Source organism: Oncorhynchus kisutch, linkage group LG30 (assembly GCF_002021735.2).
Source record: "Oncorhynchus kisutch isolate 150728-3 linkage group LG30, Okis_V2, whole genome shotgun sequence".
In the NCBI taxonomy this organism is placed as follows: domain Eukaryota; kingdom Metazoa; phylum Chordata; class Actinopteri; order Salmoniformes; family Salmonidae; genus Oncorhynchus; species Oncorhynchus kisutch.
The window spans coordinates 18,385,794-18,402,161 of NC_034203.2; the positions used below are offsets into that span (position 1 = coordinate 18,385,794).

At 40.9% G+C, this 16,368-nt stretch overlaps 1 protein-coding gene across 8 annotated transcripts in view; it reads left to right on the forward strand.

Moving 5' to 3' along the window:
- The window catches only part of LOC109875280 (high affinity cAMP-specific 3',5'-cyclic phosphodiesterase 7A), a 45,102-nt gene that overhangs the window by 18,429 nt on the left and 10,305 nt on the right, over positions 1 to 16,368 (forward strand). For 2 of the 8 annotated variants that reach the window (XM_020467572.2, XM_031809910.1), the window contains exons 2-9: positions 9,781 to 9,841; positions 10,731 to 10,820; positions 12,231 to 12,385; positions 12,484 to 12,547; positions 12,881 to 12,976; positions 13,124 to 13,224; positions 13,479 to 13,610; positions 15,165 to 15,256. In XM_020467572.2, the coding sequence (XP_020323161.1) occupies positions 9,781 to 9,841; positions 10,731 to 10,820; positions 12,231 to 12,385; positions 12,484 to 12,547; positions 12,881 to 12,976; positions 13,124 to 13,224; positions 13,479 to 13,610; positions 15,165 to 15,256 (791 nt within the window). Of the gene's footprint in view, positions 1 to 9,780; positions 9,851 to 10,730; positions 10,821 to 12,230; positions 12,386 to 12,483; positions 12,548 to 12,880; positions 12,977 to 13,123; positions 13,225 to 13,478; positions 13,611 to 15,164; positions 15,257 to 16,368 lie in introns of all 8 variants that reach the window. The other 6 variants (XM_020467573.2, XM_031809911.1, XM_020467571.2 and 3 more) reach the window with 3 other exon arrangements.

Sequence of the window (16,368 nt, forward strand, 5' to 3'; positions counted from 1 at the left end):
CGACCAGCTGGCTGGTGCATTTATGGACATATTCAATCAATCCCTATCCCAGTCTGCTGTTCCCACATGCTTCAAGATGGCCACCATTGTTCCTGTTCCCAAGAAAACTAAGGAAACTAAACTAAATGACTATCGCCCTATAGCACTCACTTCTGTCATCATGAAGTGCTTTGAGAGAATAGTCAAGGATCATATCACCTCCACTTTACCTGATACCATAGACCCACTCCAATTTGCTTACCGCCCCAATAGGTCCACAGACGATGCAATCGCCGTCACACTTCACACTGCCCTATCCCATCTGGACAGGAGGAATAACTATGTAAGAATGCTGTTCATTGACTACAGCTCAGCATTCAACACCATATTACCCTCCAAACTCATCACTAAGCTTGAGACCCTGGGTCTCGACCCGGCCCTGTGCAGCTGGGTCCTGGACTTCCTGACAGGCCACCCCCAGGTGGTGAAGGTAGGAAACAACATCTCCACCCCGCTGATACTCAACACTGGGGCCCCACAAGGGTGTGTTCTCAGCCCTCTCCTGTAATACCTGTCACCCATGACTGCGTGGCCATGCACGCCTCCAACTCAATCATCAAGTTTGCAGATTACACTACAGCAGTAGGCTTGATTACCAACAATGACAAGACAGCCTACAGGGAGGAGGTGAGGGCCCTTGGAGTGTGGTGTCAGGAAAATAACCTCTCACTCAACGTCAACAAAACAAAGGAGATGATCGTGGACTTCAGGAACCAGCAGAGTGAGCACCCCCTTATCCACATCGACGGGACAGTCCTGGAGAAGGTGGAACATTTTAAGTTCCTCGGTGTACACATCATGGACAAACTGAAATGGTCCACCCACATAGACAGCGTGGTGAAGAAGGCACAGCAGCTCCTCTTCAACCTCATGAGGCTGAAGAAATATGACTTGTCACCTAAAACCCTCACTGTGAACCCTGCTATCATCCAGTACAGGTACATCAAAGCTGGGACCAAGAGACTGAAAAACAGCTTCTATCTCAAGGCCATCAGACTGTTAAACAGCCATCACTAACATAGACTCAAATCACTGGCCGCTTTAATAAATGTTTTTAATAATGGTATCACTAGTCACTTTAAATAATGCCACTTTAATAATGTTTACATATCCTACATTACTTATCTCATGTGTATATACTGTATTTTATATCATCTATTGCATCTTGCCTATGCCGCACGGCCATCACACATCCATATAATTATATGTGCATATTCTTATTCCATCCCCTTGCATTGTGTGTGTGTGTGTGTGTGTGTGTGTGTGTGTTTAAGGTAGTCGTTGTGAATTTTTGTTAGATTACTTGTTAGATATTACTGCACTGTCGGAACTAGAAGCACAAGCATTTAGCTACACTCGCATTAACATCTGCTAACCATGTGTATGTGGCAAATACAATTTGATTTGATTTGACACTGATTCAGCCCCATACATTATGATGGAATAGATTACTCTCACTCAATAAAAGAATAGTGAAGTAGTACAATGTCAAATCTGTGTCAGCATACTGTATCATTAGCTGCCACATAAACATAATTGGATAACACTCCGCTAACAGACACAGGGAGCAGCCAGTATTAACAATAACGCTGTCAAACTTTGGCAAGGCTTCTCTTCTCAAAGATAATCAAGCGGAATAGACATGCTTTGATGTGTCAACAAAATCTTTGGCACGTTTTCTTGTCTCATAGTTCATACAACTGACTGTTGAACCCTTTACACTGCTACCCGTATACAGGTTGAAAATGGCAGATTGGGGTACTAAGTGGAATGTGTTGTCTGTACAGTAACATGCTATACGCTGTATGGGTTTTGACTGACATCCGTTCTGATTTGCCCCATCCCTTCTGTTAATTGGGAATGAGGGAAATGCTATAAATTAAGATCATTATGTATTTTGTAAGATGAGACGTTGAGGCTTGAATACGTCTTTGATGTCATACAAGCAAGCCAAACATCCATGAGTCAAAATGTGCACTTCACATTTCATATCATAAAACTCATGTCATATACAGTGTCAATGTTTATGATCACTATGTGTGGTGTACAGTTACAAGATGACATGGCGTCATAAATACCATGGGTTGTTGTGAAGAAAATGTGCCGCGGCACAACTGAATGCACTCATGACCCCTTTCTATGAGCACCATAATTATGATCTATTTGTCAGAATTGCCTTTTGAAAGCCTAACACTGTAAGATCGTATTTTATAACCTAGTCATGTTGGCAATAGAACAAGCTTTCAAATCATGCCCACCTGACCCAGATTGCAATTTATAATGGGCTGTTTTTGGATTGCATGAACAACAGTAATTGTGTGATGGCGAGGATGCAGGGTTGTGCTCCAAATGAATCAACTACAAATGTGCTTGCGCAAGTTCATCAATGTCACAACCAGGAGAGCTAAACAAAATAAGTGTGTGTGTGTGTAAAAGTGCAATATGTGCCATGTAAAAAAGCAAATGTTTAAGTTCCTTGCTCAGAACATATGAAAGCTGGTGGTTCAATATTCCCAGTTCTTCAATATTCCCAGTTAAGATGTTTTAGGTTGTAGTTTTTCCAGGAATTATGACGCGTTAACTATTTCTCTCTACCATTTGTATTTCATATACCTTTGACTATTGGATGTTCTTATAGGTACTTTAGTATTGCCAGCCTAATCTCGGGAGTTGATAGGCTTGAAGTCATAAACAGCGCTGTGAATCAGGCATTGCTAAGAGCTGCTGGTAAACGCAATAAAGTGCTGTTTGAATGAATACTTACGAGCATGTTGCTACCTACCGCCGCTCAGTCAGACTGCTCTATTAAATATCAAATCATAGACTTAATTATAATAAACACAGAAATACGTTAATCATTAATATGGTCAAATCCAGAAACTATCATGGGCTGTTGCCCAGCAACAGCCCCAAAACATCACTGCTCTAGAGGAGATCTGCATGGAGGAATGGGCCAAAATACCAGCAACAGTGTGTGAAAACCTTGTGAAGACTTACAGAAAACATTTGACCTCTGTCATCGCCAACAAAGGGTATATAACAAAGTATTGAGAAACTTTTGTTATTGACCAAATACTTATTTTCCACCATATTTTGCATATTTAGTGTCCCTATGATGAAAATTACAGGCCTCTCTCATCTTTTTAAGTGGGAGAACTTGCACAATTGGTGGCTGACTAAATACTTTTTTGCCCCACTGTATATATGCACAGACACACACACAGTGCCTTCGGAAAGTATTCAGACCCTTAGATGTTTTCAGCATTTTGTTATGTTACAGCCTTATTATAAAATGTATTAAATAAATATTTTTCCTCATCAATCTACACACAATACCCCATAATGACAAAGCAAAAACAAGTTTTTGTATTAAAACCGAAATACCTCATTTACATAAGTATTCAGACCCTTTGCTATGAGACTTGAAATTGAGCTCAGGTGCATCCTGTTTCCATTGATCATACTTGAGATGTTTCTACAACTTGATAGGTCCACCTGTGGTAAATTCAATTGATTGGACATGATTTGGAAAGGAAGAGCAACAACCAAGCCATGAGGTCGAAGGAATTGTCCATAGAGCTCCGAGACAGGATTGTGTTGAGGCACAGATCTGGGGAAGGGTACCAAAAATGTTTTGCAGCATTGAAGGTCCCCATGAACACAGTGGCCTCCATCATTCTTAAATAGAATAAGTTTGGATCCACCAAGACTCTTCCTAGAGCTGCTGCCTGCCAAACTGAGCAATCGGGGAAGAAGGGCCTTTGTCAGGGAGGTGACAAAGAATGCGATGGTCACTCTTGACAGAGCTTTAGAGTTCCTCTGTGGAGATGGTTGTCCTTCTGGAAGATTCTCCCATCTTTTCAGCACTTCACCAATCAGGCCTTCATAGTCAAAAGGCACCTAAAGGACTCTGACCATGAGAAGCAATATTCTCAGGTCTGATGAAAACAAGATTGAAGTCTTTGGCCTGAATGTCATGTCTGGAGGAATCCTTGCACCATCCCATGGTGGTGGTAAAATCATACATTTGGTGATGTTTTTCAGTGACATCTTCCAACAGGACAACAACCCTAAGCACACAGCCAAGACAATGCAGGAGTGGCTTCGGGAAAAGTCTCAATGTCCTTGAGTGGCCCAGCCAGAGCCCGATCGAACATCTCTGCAGAGACCTGAAAATAGCTGTGCATTGACGCTCCCCATCTAACCTCACGGAGCTTGAGAGGATCTGCAGATCAGAATGGGAGAAACTCCTCAAATACAGGTGTGCCAAGCTTGTAGTGTCATACCCAAGACGACTGGAGGCTGTAATCTCTGCCAATGGTGCTTCAACAAAGTACTGAGTAACGGCTCTGAATACTTATGTACAGTGCCTTGCGAAAGTATTCGGCCCCCTTGAACTTTGCAACCTTTTGCCACATTTCAGGCTTCAAACATAAAGAGAGTTTTATATCTTTTTTTTGTGAAGAATCAACAACAAGTGGAACGACATTTATTGGATATTTCAAACTTTTTTAACAAATCAAAAACTGAAAAATTGGGCGTGCAAAATTATTCAGCCTCTTGACTTTCAGTGCAGCAAACTCTCTCCAGAAGTTCAGTGAGGATCTCTGAATGATCCAATGTTGACCTAAATGACTAATGATGATAAATACAATCCACCTGTGTGTAATCAAGTCTCCGTATAAATGCACCTGCACTGTGATAGTCTCAGAGGTCCGTTAAAAGCGCAGAGAGCATCATGAAGAACAAGGAACACACCAGGCAGGTCCGAGATACTGTTGTGAAGAAGTTTAAAGCCAGATTTGGATACAAAAAGATTTCCCAAGCTTTAAACATCACAAGGAGCACTGTGCAAGCGATAATATTGAAATGGAAGGAGTATCAGACCACTGCAAATCTACCAAGACCTGGCCGTCCCTCTAAACTTTCAGCTCATACAAGGAGAAGACTGATCAGAGATGCAGCCAAGAGGCCCATGATCACTCTGGATGAACTGCAGAGATCTACAGCTGAGGTGGGAGACTCTGTCCATAGGACAACAATCAGTCGTATATTGCACAAATCTGGCCTTTATGGAAGAGTGGCAAGAAGAAAGCCATTTCTTAAAGATATCCATAAAGTGTTGTTTAAAGTTTGCCACAAGCCACCTGGGAGACACACCAAACATGTGGAAGAAGGTGCTCTGGTCAGATGAAACCAAAATTTTAACTTTTTGGCAACAATGCAAAACGTTATGTTTGGTGTAAAAGCCACACAGCTCATCACCCTGAACACACCATCCCCACTGTCAAACATGGTGGTGGCAGCATCATGGTTTGGGCCTGCTTTTCTTCAGCAGGGACAGGGAAGATGGTTAAAATTGATGGGAAGATGGATGGAGCCAAATACAGGACCATTCTGGAAGAAAACCTGATGGAGTCTGCAAAAGACCTGAGACTGGGACGGAGATTTGTCTTCCAACAAGACAATGATCCAAAACATAAAGCAAAATCTACAATGGAATGGTTCAAAAATAAACATATCCAGGTGTTAGAATGGCCAAGTCAAAGTCCAGACCTGAATCCAATCCAGAATCTGTGGAAAGAACTGAAAACTGCTGTTCACAAATACTCTCCATCCAACCTCACTGAGCTCGAGCTGTTTTGCAAGGAGGAATGGGAAAAAATTTCAGTCTCTCGATGTGCAAAACTGATAGAGACACCCCAAGCGACTTACAGCTGTAATCGCAGCAAAAGGTGGCGCTACAAAGTATTAACTTAAGGGGGCTGAATAATTTTGCACGCCCAATTTTTCAGTTTTTGATTTGTTCAAAAAAGTTTGAAATATCCAATAAATGTCGTTCCACTTCATGATTGTGTCCCACTTGTTGTTGATTCTTCACAAAAAAATACAGTTTTATATCTTTATATTTGAAGCCTGAAATGTGTCAAAAGGTCGCAAAGTTCAAGGGGGCCGAATACTTTCGCAAAGCACTGTAAATAAGGTATTTCAGTTTGAATTTTTTGCACAAAATTCAAGAAACAGTTTTTGCTTTGTCATTCTGGGCTATTGTGTGTAGATTGATGAAGGAAAAAAAACTATTTTAATAAATTTTAGAGTAAGGCTGTAACGTAACAAAATGTGGAAAAGGTCAATGGGTCTGAATTCTTTCCAAATACACTGTGTGTTTGCGTGATGAAGAATAATAGTGAAGACATCAAAACTATGAAATAACACATGGAATCATGTAGTGACCCAAAAAGTGTTCAACAAATAAAAATATATTTTATATTTGATGACAGCTTTGCACACTCTTGGCATTCTCTCAACCAGCTTCATGAGGTACTTTTCACTTAACAGGTGTACCTTGTTGAAAGTTAATTTGTGAATTTTCTTTCCTTAATGTGTTTGAGACTATCAGTTGTGTTGTGACAAGGTAGGGGGTGGTATACAGAAGATGGCCCCATTTGGTAAAATATAGTTGAAGACTTTTCTTTGTGTCATAAAAATGTATTTAAATTGCTTAGGATCTTAGCACACTCCAACCCTTGTCATTTTTTTTGTCTTATGTTGTACCTAGCCCACATTTTCCATGAGTAGTCTTATCGTGTTACCGAATGTATCCAGAGTGTTCTCAGATTTCGTTATCAACAAAGTACAGTAAATGTAAAATGCACATAAAATCAACAGTTTAATGTTTGGATTCAGTCTTGTCAGTTGAACTGTTGTGTTCTCACCTTTTGATCTAATCATTTCCCAATTATCTCCAAACGGTTGCCTTTTAATTGCTACCATGGTTATGCATATACTTTTCATACTTTCAATTTAGCCCTGTCCATATAGGCCAATTCCCACGAGTATAAAGGGTTAAAGTAACAAATTACAGTACGTGTGATGCCCTAAACTAAGCACACAACACAGGCTTGTCCATACATGCACTAACATGTTTGATTCTAGTTCATTGCTGTGCTGGTTGCCTGCTACTCATGGTCAGTTGGTTTCATATAGCGTAGAAGCGCTTGATGACCCACCACCACAGTTTTGTCGTCTGTCAGATGGGCCATTCCAAACAAGGTTGGCCCAAAGATATTTATGATGTTTAGGATCTTCCTGAAATGAAATCCATAGAAAGGTCATTTGGTGGAAGGATGCATTTGGCATACCTTTTTAAAATCTGAATCCAAAATAACTATTGAAAAATAACAAATTAAAGTTGGGAAATGTGATTTTGGCCTTACCCAGGCCTTCTTTAAGACACTACAATGATGAGTCTGTAGATGCTACAAAACCAGTCTTTGGTCTCATTTGAAACTTACTGTGTGCTCTGGACTGTAAGTACTGTTTAGAGAAAGAATACAATTTCTGTACATTCATTAATGGATACTAAAAAATATATGTAAATATCTTTAAAGTACCCTCAGCCGCTCTGCACAAGATTGAACTTCACTCAACCTTCTAAATTTCCCCTTTAGTTAACACCTAACAAAGTTTTCTTCTACTGTGGGAATTGCCAATATTAGCCACTTTCAATAAAACACACAGAAACAAAATTAACTATGCAAGACTTAGTTAGTATGCAAGGGATTTTCTTGTTGGCTGAACGCACCGGAGAAGGATTCTATTGCATTGACAGGCATGATTCTACAGACCAGTGCAGCATAACCAATCAGAGCTGCAGTATCTCTATATGCAAATAGACCATTGCCATACAGTATATGGATCTGTGCCATTCCTTTTGAACTGGACTGTGTTTACAGCATGAGTGGTCGCAAGTAGATGCGCTTGTTTTGAGATCTGCATGTAGCCACGTGTGCACATTTGTTTATATTCTTTGCTAATAAGTGAGGTAGTAGCCCAGTTATAGATCATTTCTAGTCATAAATGGGGGAGTGGTTGCTTCCGAACAGAGCATTTCTAGCCATCTTTAAAAAGCGAGTTAGGTAAAGAAATGTTTTTCTGTCTTAAAAGAGCAGTGTTGTATTTTGAGACGGGCTTGAATAAGGTAAGTAGCCAATAGGCAGGGGGTAGCATAGTTTGTCTGATTCACTGTAATAATGCTATGGGAATAATAATAATAATAATAATAATAATAATAACTTGTAAAGTGGTTTCTTTCATCAAACAACAAATCTTCAGTCACTTCCTTGTCTAAAAGACAAGTGGATAAACAGGTTGTCAAGCCCTGCATATTTTTTCCAAAAGTCTCACGGAATCGAGGCCTACATTGAACACCACACATTGGCTGCTACTGTATGCTGAATGATTGAACAGCTATTTCCATGTTAAAATGTTATGGGATGCATTTTCTCCATTTTTTTACGTTAGGGCACTCTGATAGGCCTACATTATGATCCAATAGCCACAGTAGCCTACTTGGCCACGGTTATAACTGTAACTTAAAGCGGGTACAGTCTGTGTTCACATAAAATGCACGCCAGAAGTTGCATAGAATTTTTATAACCTTCACGTTTGCATTCAGCAGACTTGAATTGTACTCAGTACTGAAAAAAACGAGGGAACATTGTCTACAAGTACCACACATTTCAGGTCTTGTAATCTAAACTCAGTGCAAAGTCACATGCAAGACTGTATAAGTACAGCCACTGGCCAGAGAAGCCGGTATGGCATATGTCTTAAGCCTTTGCATTCAACAGCGCTTATGCGGCTAGGGCTTGGCTGATGGAGGAATATCAATTATGCAAATATGTTGAGCAGATTGACGTCATAGTTCGAATTTTATGCCATCTGGGGACACCCCGGTGAGCTGAGAGAGCATTTGCATCAGAGGGCGAGGGGAAGTCCAGGAAAATAGAGGAAGGGAGGAGAGGAGCATAAATAAATAAATACTGTTAAAAGTTTTGTCAAATGTTGTACTTTTTGTTGTTTATGGTCCAAAATCCAAAATCATTGAGGTGTCTTTGGGTGGTGGGAAAGTGAGTGGTGACATTGGAGTGGTTCTCTTTGCTCCATGTGGTTTGTGTGATTTTCCCAGTGGCCAATACTGAAACCCATCCTGTTGCTGCTAATTAGACCGCATTCTCTGGGTGAGCAATTTCCCACAGGCCAGCTGAGTTTTAGCTTCATTAGCTGAAACTGAGCTTGGGCAAGGGTTTGGACAACAGTACTGGGAATCTATCACAGATCCCTTTTTAAATACGTACTTTACCAAGAAGAGGCACATTTAATTGTGAGTTTGTCTTGAGAGTTTGACGAGATGGATAACTGAATTGGGACAACACAGAGTTGAAATAAAATATCTGAATGTTTTGTTGAGTTGGAAGAAATAGTAACAAGGAATAACAGTGCATTTCTGTTCATTTACCAAACTTGCTGGTGTTTGGAAGAAACTGTGTGCTCCAGGGTCCTCTCGCTCACTGCAGGGAGCTCTGCATGACCCCTGAAGTGTAAAGAATGACTGGGTCCTGCAGAGGGCTTTAATGTCCTCCACTGTCACATGGCTACAGCTGCATGTGACACAGCAGAAGGGCACCCCTCACCTCCCCTGACTGTTACAGTAGAAGTGCCGCAGAGCAGTCACTAGGGGAGGAGAGGCGGTTCGTTCAATGTTTCTGTTTTTACTGCGTATTATGTTACCAACTCTGTGAAATGTGCGTCGTAAATGCTTTTGTAAGACCACCCACTGTAGACGTCTGACTGCGAAATTCTTCACACGATTCTACATGTAAAATCGGTGCGCACTCGGCCAGCAAACTCTATTGGTGTGTCTGCGGCCTTAATGATCCCTTCCTTGTGTCCTTTCAGAGACGAGGGGCGATCTCTTATGACAGTGAGAATCAAACAGCTCTCTACATTCGGATGCTCGGTACGTATGGTATGATATTCACTTGATTTTTCTCAATCCATATATATTGAAACGTATCGTATGACTCTTTTCACCACCCATATGAATATTGATGATTTAATTAATGTTTTGATGCATGTTTGTTAATTAGTAGATATGCAATAGCTCTATTGCTGTCCCATGTCTAATCTTGGTAATCTTACCCAGCAAGGTGGCTGGTAGCCTAGTGGTTAGAGCATTGGGCCAGTAACTGAAAGGTTGCTGGTTAGAATCCCCGAGCCGACAATGCTCTGTCGATGTGCCCTTGAGCAAGGCACTTAACCCTAATTGCTCCTGAAAGTTGCTCTGGATAAGAGCGTCTTCTAAAAATGTAAATATAAGGTCTAATAGTACTTTAGACATACTGACTAAGAAAGGGTATGTGTTTCTGTTTTACGATCCTGTCTCTTATGAATACAGGATCTTTAACACGTACTCTTTCTTAGTCAGTATGGCTAACAGTTCTTAAGATGTTTTATATCACAGGCGAGGAATGTAAGATGTCTCCCAACTAGATAACTACCCAACTCTATCTAATATAACTGCAGAGTCTGTTTTGATCTAGTCTGAATAGAGAAGCCTGCCTCTCTATTCAGCTCACTGACACCAGTGTGAATACTAATGTGTCACAGCCATGCTTCCTCTTCAGCTGTGTCTGTGTTGCCTCAGCCTTTGCCTCCCAAAGGGCACGCTATCCCCTATGTTGTGCACTACTTTTGACCAGAGCCCTATGGGTCCCAGAGCCCTATGGGTCCTGGGAATAAGGAGCTATTTGAGACACAGCTCAGTCTCTGCAGGCCCAATGCTTTATTAAATGAAACACCTATTTATTGCCAGTACCTTGAGGACCGTGTTTTCCCATTCCTTCTAGGAGATGTGAGAGTCAGAAGCCAAGTGGGGTTTGAACCGGAACCAAGAGGGTCCCATCCTTACTTGTATGTCGATTTCCGAACTTTGCACTGTAAGTATGAACCAAAAACTCCCATTCATTGTGTGACCACCGCTTAAACCCCTTCTATCAATAAAGAAGCTGAACCATTTTACAACCCATGATTTGTTGCTTGTAGCTCTTATGATTGACGTAACCCTGTATGATAACTTGACTTATGAATTAAATGGCAGATGTGAAGTGGACACTCAACAATCCCTCATCTAAATGTAGGCAAGATACACATCCACATACTGTAGTGGATATGATTATATCATTTCAACTAATATGACATTTAAAACGGTCATGTGCTTGGAATTAATGAAATTAAAGCATTTTATATTATTCACTTGTCAAATTGGATCTTCTGAAAAGGTCTATGAAAAGACCATTGTACAAAGTCTCTCTAACAAATTGATCAATGGAAGCCATCCAGCTGGCTGTCCTATTGACGTGATCATATGTGTTGTGTTTGCTGACTGTGTAAAACTTTCCAGCAATCAATATTGCATTTTAGAATGTTTTGGGACCATCGCCTATTAGACATTAGACATTAATCCTGGCTTTGTTTGTTAATGCCTTGATCTTTCCAAGAGTTTTCTAGAATGCAGGTTTGCTGCAAAAGGCCGTTTGAGGCTTGCTAGTCTGCCATGGTTGGTGAGTGTGCGTTGACAATGCAGTACTCCGACTGGTGGGCTGCCAGCTGGCTGGAGAATGGGCTGCTGTGTCAGCAGCATGTCTGCACACTCACACCGCTTTGCACTAGTCACAGTGGTGGGGGTGGCCACGGCATGGCAGGCTCAAATCCTCTCTTGTGTTTGTCCTCTGTCAATGCTACTCACTGTTTGAATTGACTTGGGGCTCTTGACACTACCCACGTCTTTTCAAAACGTTTCACAGTTAACAGGTTATTATTCTAACTTTCGTGGAATGCATCTGTTCTATATTGAGGTTATTACAGTACAGTATTAACCCTAATGCTATTGACTTTTTTGAGTAAAAAAAAAATCTTTGTCCTCAATGATATGCTGTGCTCTGCTTTTAGTACAGAGTGTAGATTAGAGTTGTGTGCACATACGGAGAATGGAATTCTGTAATAGAACTGTTTGAAAACCTTTCAGTGTTCTAGAGCTCCAAAAGCCAACTGATGGTGTTTTTTAAATATTTTCAAAATCATAACACCAACGCATGTGAAGTAGTTAGCTAGCCAACTGCAACTTGAAATATTACTTAGCTATGGTGAAAAAAGGTGGTAAGTGAACTTATGGCGGTTGTGGAGATGGACATCTCTTGAAAGCTACTTGAAAAATAATGCAACAAAGCATCATGTTACTCTTACCTGGAAATGAATTAAGTTGTTAGCTATATAAACTCGGCTTAGCTTTAGAGCAAAGTGAGTACATTTCAACCATAGCTAATCATCCTGTGCTTTTGTTTCCACAGCCCGACCCCAGTCTGCGGGGCCTGTGTCTGCCAGGAATGTCCGCAGGCTGCTGAGCTTTCAGAGGTACCTCCACTCGTCACGGTTCATCCGCGGCATCCCAGCCTCCAACCCACTAGGCTACATCCTTGATGATGACTACACAGGTCAAGCCAAGGTTAGCAATCTATCCAGCACAATACTTCCTAAATATGTAAGTATTGTAGTATCACTGAGTGATAATTGTAACCCAAAATAATTCTTAATGTATTTCAGTTAATGCTGGAGAAGGTTGGAAACTGGAACTTTGACATGTTCCTTTTTGATAGACTTACAAACGGTAAGGTGTCTTCCTAGGTGATTGTTGCCCTCTACTGTTTAAGAATTGTAAATGCAATGCATGCCTGCTTTATTTTCTCACCCTGACATGTATTGCTCTCTATTTTCATTTGGAAAATGTTCAATCGCATAATAGTTTTCTATAAATGTGGATGGAGAATGACGTGATTTTATTGTGGATGGTGTTTTGCTAGTCAGACTAAGTAGAGGTGGTTAGAGTTCAGCTTTAGATTGAGGACTATTACATCATGTGTCCCTTCCTTTATCTGGTATTACAAACTGCAGTGTTATTATGCATTTGTTGATTCATTGTTTCTGTTCTGCTTACTTACAGGGAACAGCCTCGTCAACCTGACCTTTCACTTATTCAACAGTTATGGGTTAATTGAGCTCTTTCAGTTGGACATGGTTAAACTTAGAAGATTTTTAGGTATTGAAATTAAATGAAATACACCGTATTGCACTGGGACATGGGTTTATTTAAACCCAATATTGTCTACTTGAATGAAGTGGTAATGCATAGTTGAAACTCTCCCCAAGTGAAATGAATACGTAATGTTGTTGTTGTTGTTGTTAGTCATGATTCAAGAGGACTACCGCAGCCTGAACCCCTACCACAATGCAGTCCATGCTGCGGACGTGACTCAGGCCATGTATTGTTACCTGCAGGAGCCCAAGGTCAGAGGAAATTATACTGTTAACCACTAACTAATAACAGATCAATACTCTTAAGCTTTTCACATTTCTTTTGAACATGTGTTTATTTTTTGTAGTGTTTTATTTTGTAGAAAGATGTGTAGGTTTTTGTAAGTGCTGTAGCCTTCAAAATGTGTGGACCAAAAAAAGTATAACCTACAAGTACACCTGGAGAAGTTTGTTCCAACTGTACCTCTTCATGAGGAGTCTGATGAGGAGGGTTCTGTGTTTTGCAGCTTGCTGAGACGATGACTTCCTGTGATCTCCTGCTGGGTCTGCTGGCTGCTGCCACCCATGATCTGGACCATCCAGGTGTCAACCAGCCTTTCCTCATAAAAACAAACCATTATCTAGCAGCACTGTACAAGGTAAGGCCCTATACTGAAAATAGCCTCTGGGCTCAATGTTGATGCTTGTGGTGATAAAACCAATTTTCTAAACTGGGATCAATAACGTACTACTCCCCCCCACGAGAGTCGTCCTGTTCTTTCGACCACTCGATTGGTTTAAACGTATTTTTCCATATATATACAGGCACACCCTGTGTTTTGAATAAAACCAACTACATATGCGCTGAGCTTGTCTGACGCTTTAAGCATACAGTTTATTAATTAAATAATTAAGACACGCAAATGACTCAAGAAAGAGCCCGATGGTCATGCTGTGTTAGGCAATAATTGGGCTACACTGATAACTTGAGCTTGGTTCCCAAGTTTCTAAACCATACCAAACCGTCTTTGGTATACAGTAGTGTCACAATAATATTTGAATAGAGGAAGTATGATCATAATCATTAGGATATTTTAGCGATCCGCAGTAGACGTCCAAAATGCCCCCCAGCCTACAGCACTTGAGATGCGCTCTAAGGCTATGGATGAGAATGTGAATCATTTCCAAAACTTTAGGTCAGTTGTATGCTGCTTTGCGATCAATTAACAGCAAGGGTTACATACGCACAAAACATATAAACAAAGGCATTTACTGTGAACGTTGATACATGTAGGCCCTTCATATTTAGGCTATACACAGCACTGTGTTCAATTTATGAAATCAGTTATTGTTTTCTTCCTCAAACCGTGAGCAACACACAGGGATGTTGATTCACACGGCACTAGTATTATCAGTGGACCTTGGAGTTTGCCAAAAACAGTAGGTTATTCTGGTTGGAATTGTTACTCTCCTACCATGTACAAATTACTGACATGGCAGATTCGGCGGGACTAAAATAACAGATGTTTTGTGCACATAATTACATTACCCGACCAAACCCAGTAAAACTAATCCTGTCCGAATAGGGCTTAAGGCAAGGGCTGTTTCCTCGCCTCTGCTGCTACCCCTGCTGCTACCCCTGCTGCATTGTTCTCAATCCCAATATGCTAATTTCGCTGTTATGCACATAGCAACATAGGGAAAGGCGCCAATTCTACAGCGCACTAAAGATTCTGTTTCAGAACGGCGGGCAGCTACCATATCCAACCCGGAAGAAAGTGCATTTAAAAAAAATTCTATTTGATTTAGATTGCACCATTATTTTGACATATACAATTGCAGTATCACATGTCTTAGAGTGATGGACTGTGCCATCCCTGTGGCCTCCGCAATTTATTAGACCACTCAGACAGGTGTCTTGTGCACCATGAAAAAATGTATTAATTGTGACTGCTCGACTAAAGAAATCTCGGTCGACCATCCGCCTATCGACCAAACAATCGACCAGTCAACTAAATGTGGTTAGCCCTACTCTCTACTCATCATTATTTTAGTCTCTTTGATGGATAAGATGCTGATATAGTTGTCCATAAAATGTTGAATGACTTTAAAATACATGTTAATGGTTGGCATCAGACATCATCTAGCCCATGTACAATATAATTACCTCTTTAATACTCTGAGTATTTTTTGGGTTGTGTTTTCCATTGTAGAATAGCTCCGTTTTGGAGAATCACCACTGGAAGTCTGCTGTGGGTCTGCTCCGAGAGTCAGCACTCTTGTCCCACCTTCCCACTGAAGACAGGTCAGTTCAGAGACCGGGCATCTTCTATCTTCTATAAACATTCTTTATTTGTGCCCTCCAGGCAATTCTATACAGTGCCTTCGGAAAGTATTCAGACCCTTTGGCTTTTTCCACATTTTGTTAGGTTACAGCCTTATTCTAAAATTGACTAAATCGTATTTTCCCCTCCTCAATCTACACACAATACCCCATAATAACAAAGCAAAAACAGGTTTTTTGAAATGTTTGCTAATTTTATAAAAAATAAAAACCTGATCTCATTTACATAAGTATTCAGAGCCTTTACTCAGTACTTTGTTGACGCACCTTTGGCAGCGATTAAAGCCTCAAGTCTTCTTGGGTATAACACTACATGCTTGGACAAGGAAGATGGCGCCGACAGACATTGCAACACTGCTTCTCGCTCCTCAGCAATTTTACAGTATTTTTTTTCTTACAATATTAGCATAGCACATTTTTTTGTGTTATTACATAAAGCCGGAAATGTAAATGTAGTGACGCCTCTTGCACTGAGATGCAGTGCCTTAGACTGCTGCGCCACTCTGTTGAACTGTTGGATATCAGAACGGTGGTAACTCACCAGCATTACGACCAGTAACACGACTTTCCCGAATTTGATCCTTTGTTCGTAGCCCCCAGGGCAATTGAACTTATCCCAGATGCTGATCCAAGACACTGCCAGCAGAGAGAGGTATTTGGAGTGGACTTCTAGTCAGACTCAAGAGGCGTGCACACCATCCACCGCTTCTGAGTGTATTACTCGCTAATGTTCAGTCTCTGAACAATAAAGTAGACGTGCTCAGGGCAAGGATCTCCTTCCAGGGACACATCAGGAACTGTAACATACTCTGTTTAATGGAATCATGGCTCTCTCAGGACATACTGTCCCCGTCCATATAGCCAGCTGGGTTCTCAGTACATCGCGCAGACAGGAATAAAGATCTCTCCGGGAAGAAGAAAGGTGGCGGTGTATGTATCATGATTAACTACTCATGGTGTGATTGTGATAACATACAGAAACTCAAGTACTTTTGTTCACCTGACCTAGAGTACCTCACAATCAAATGCCGACCGTATTACCTCCCAAGAGAATTCTCTTTGGTTAAAGTCAC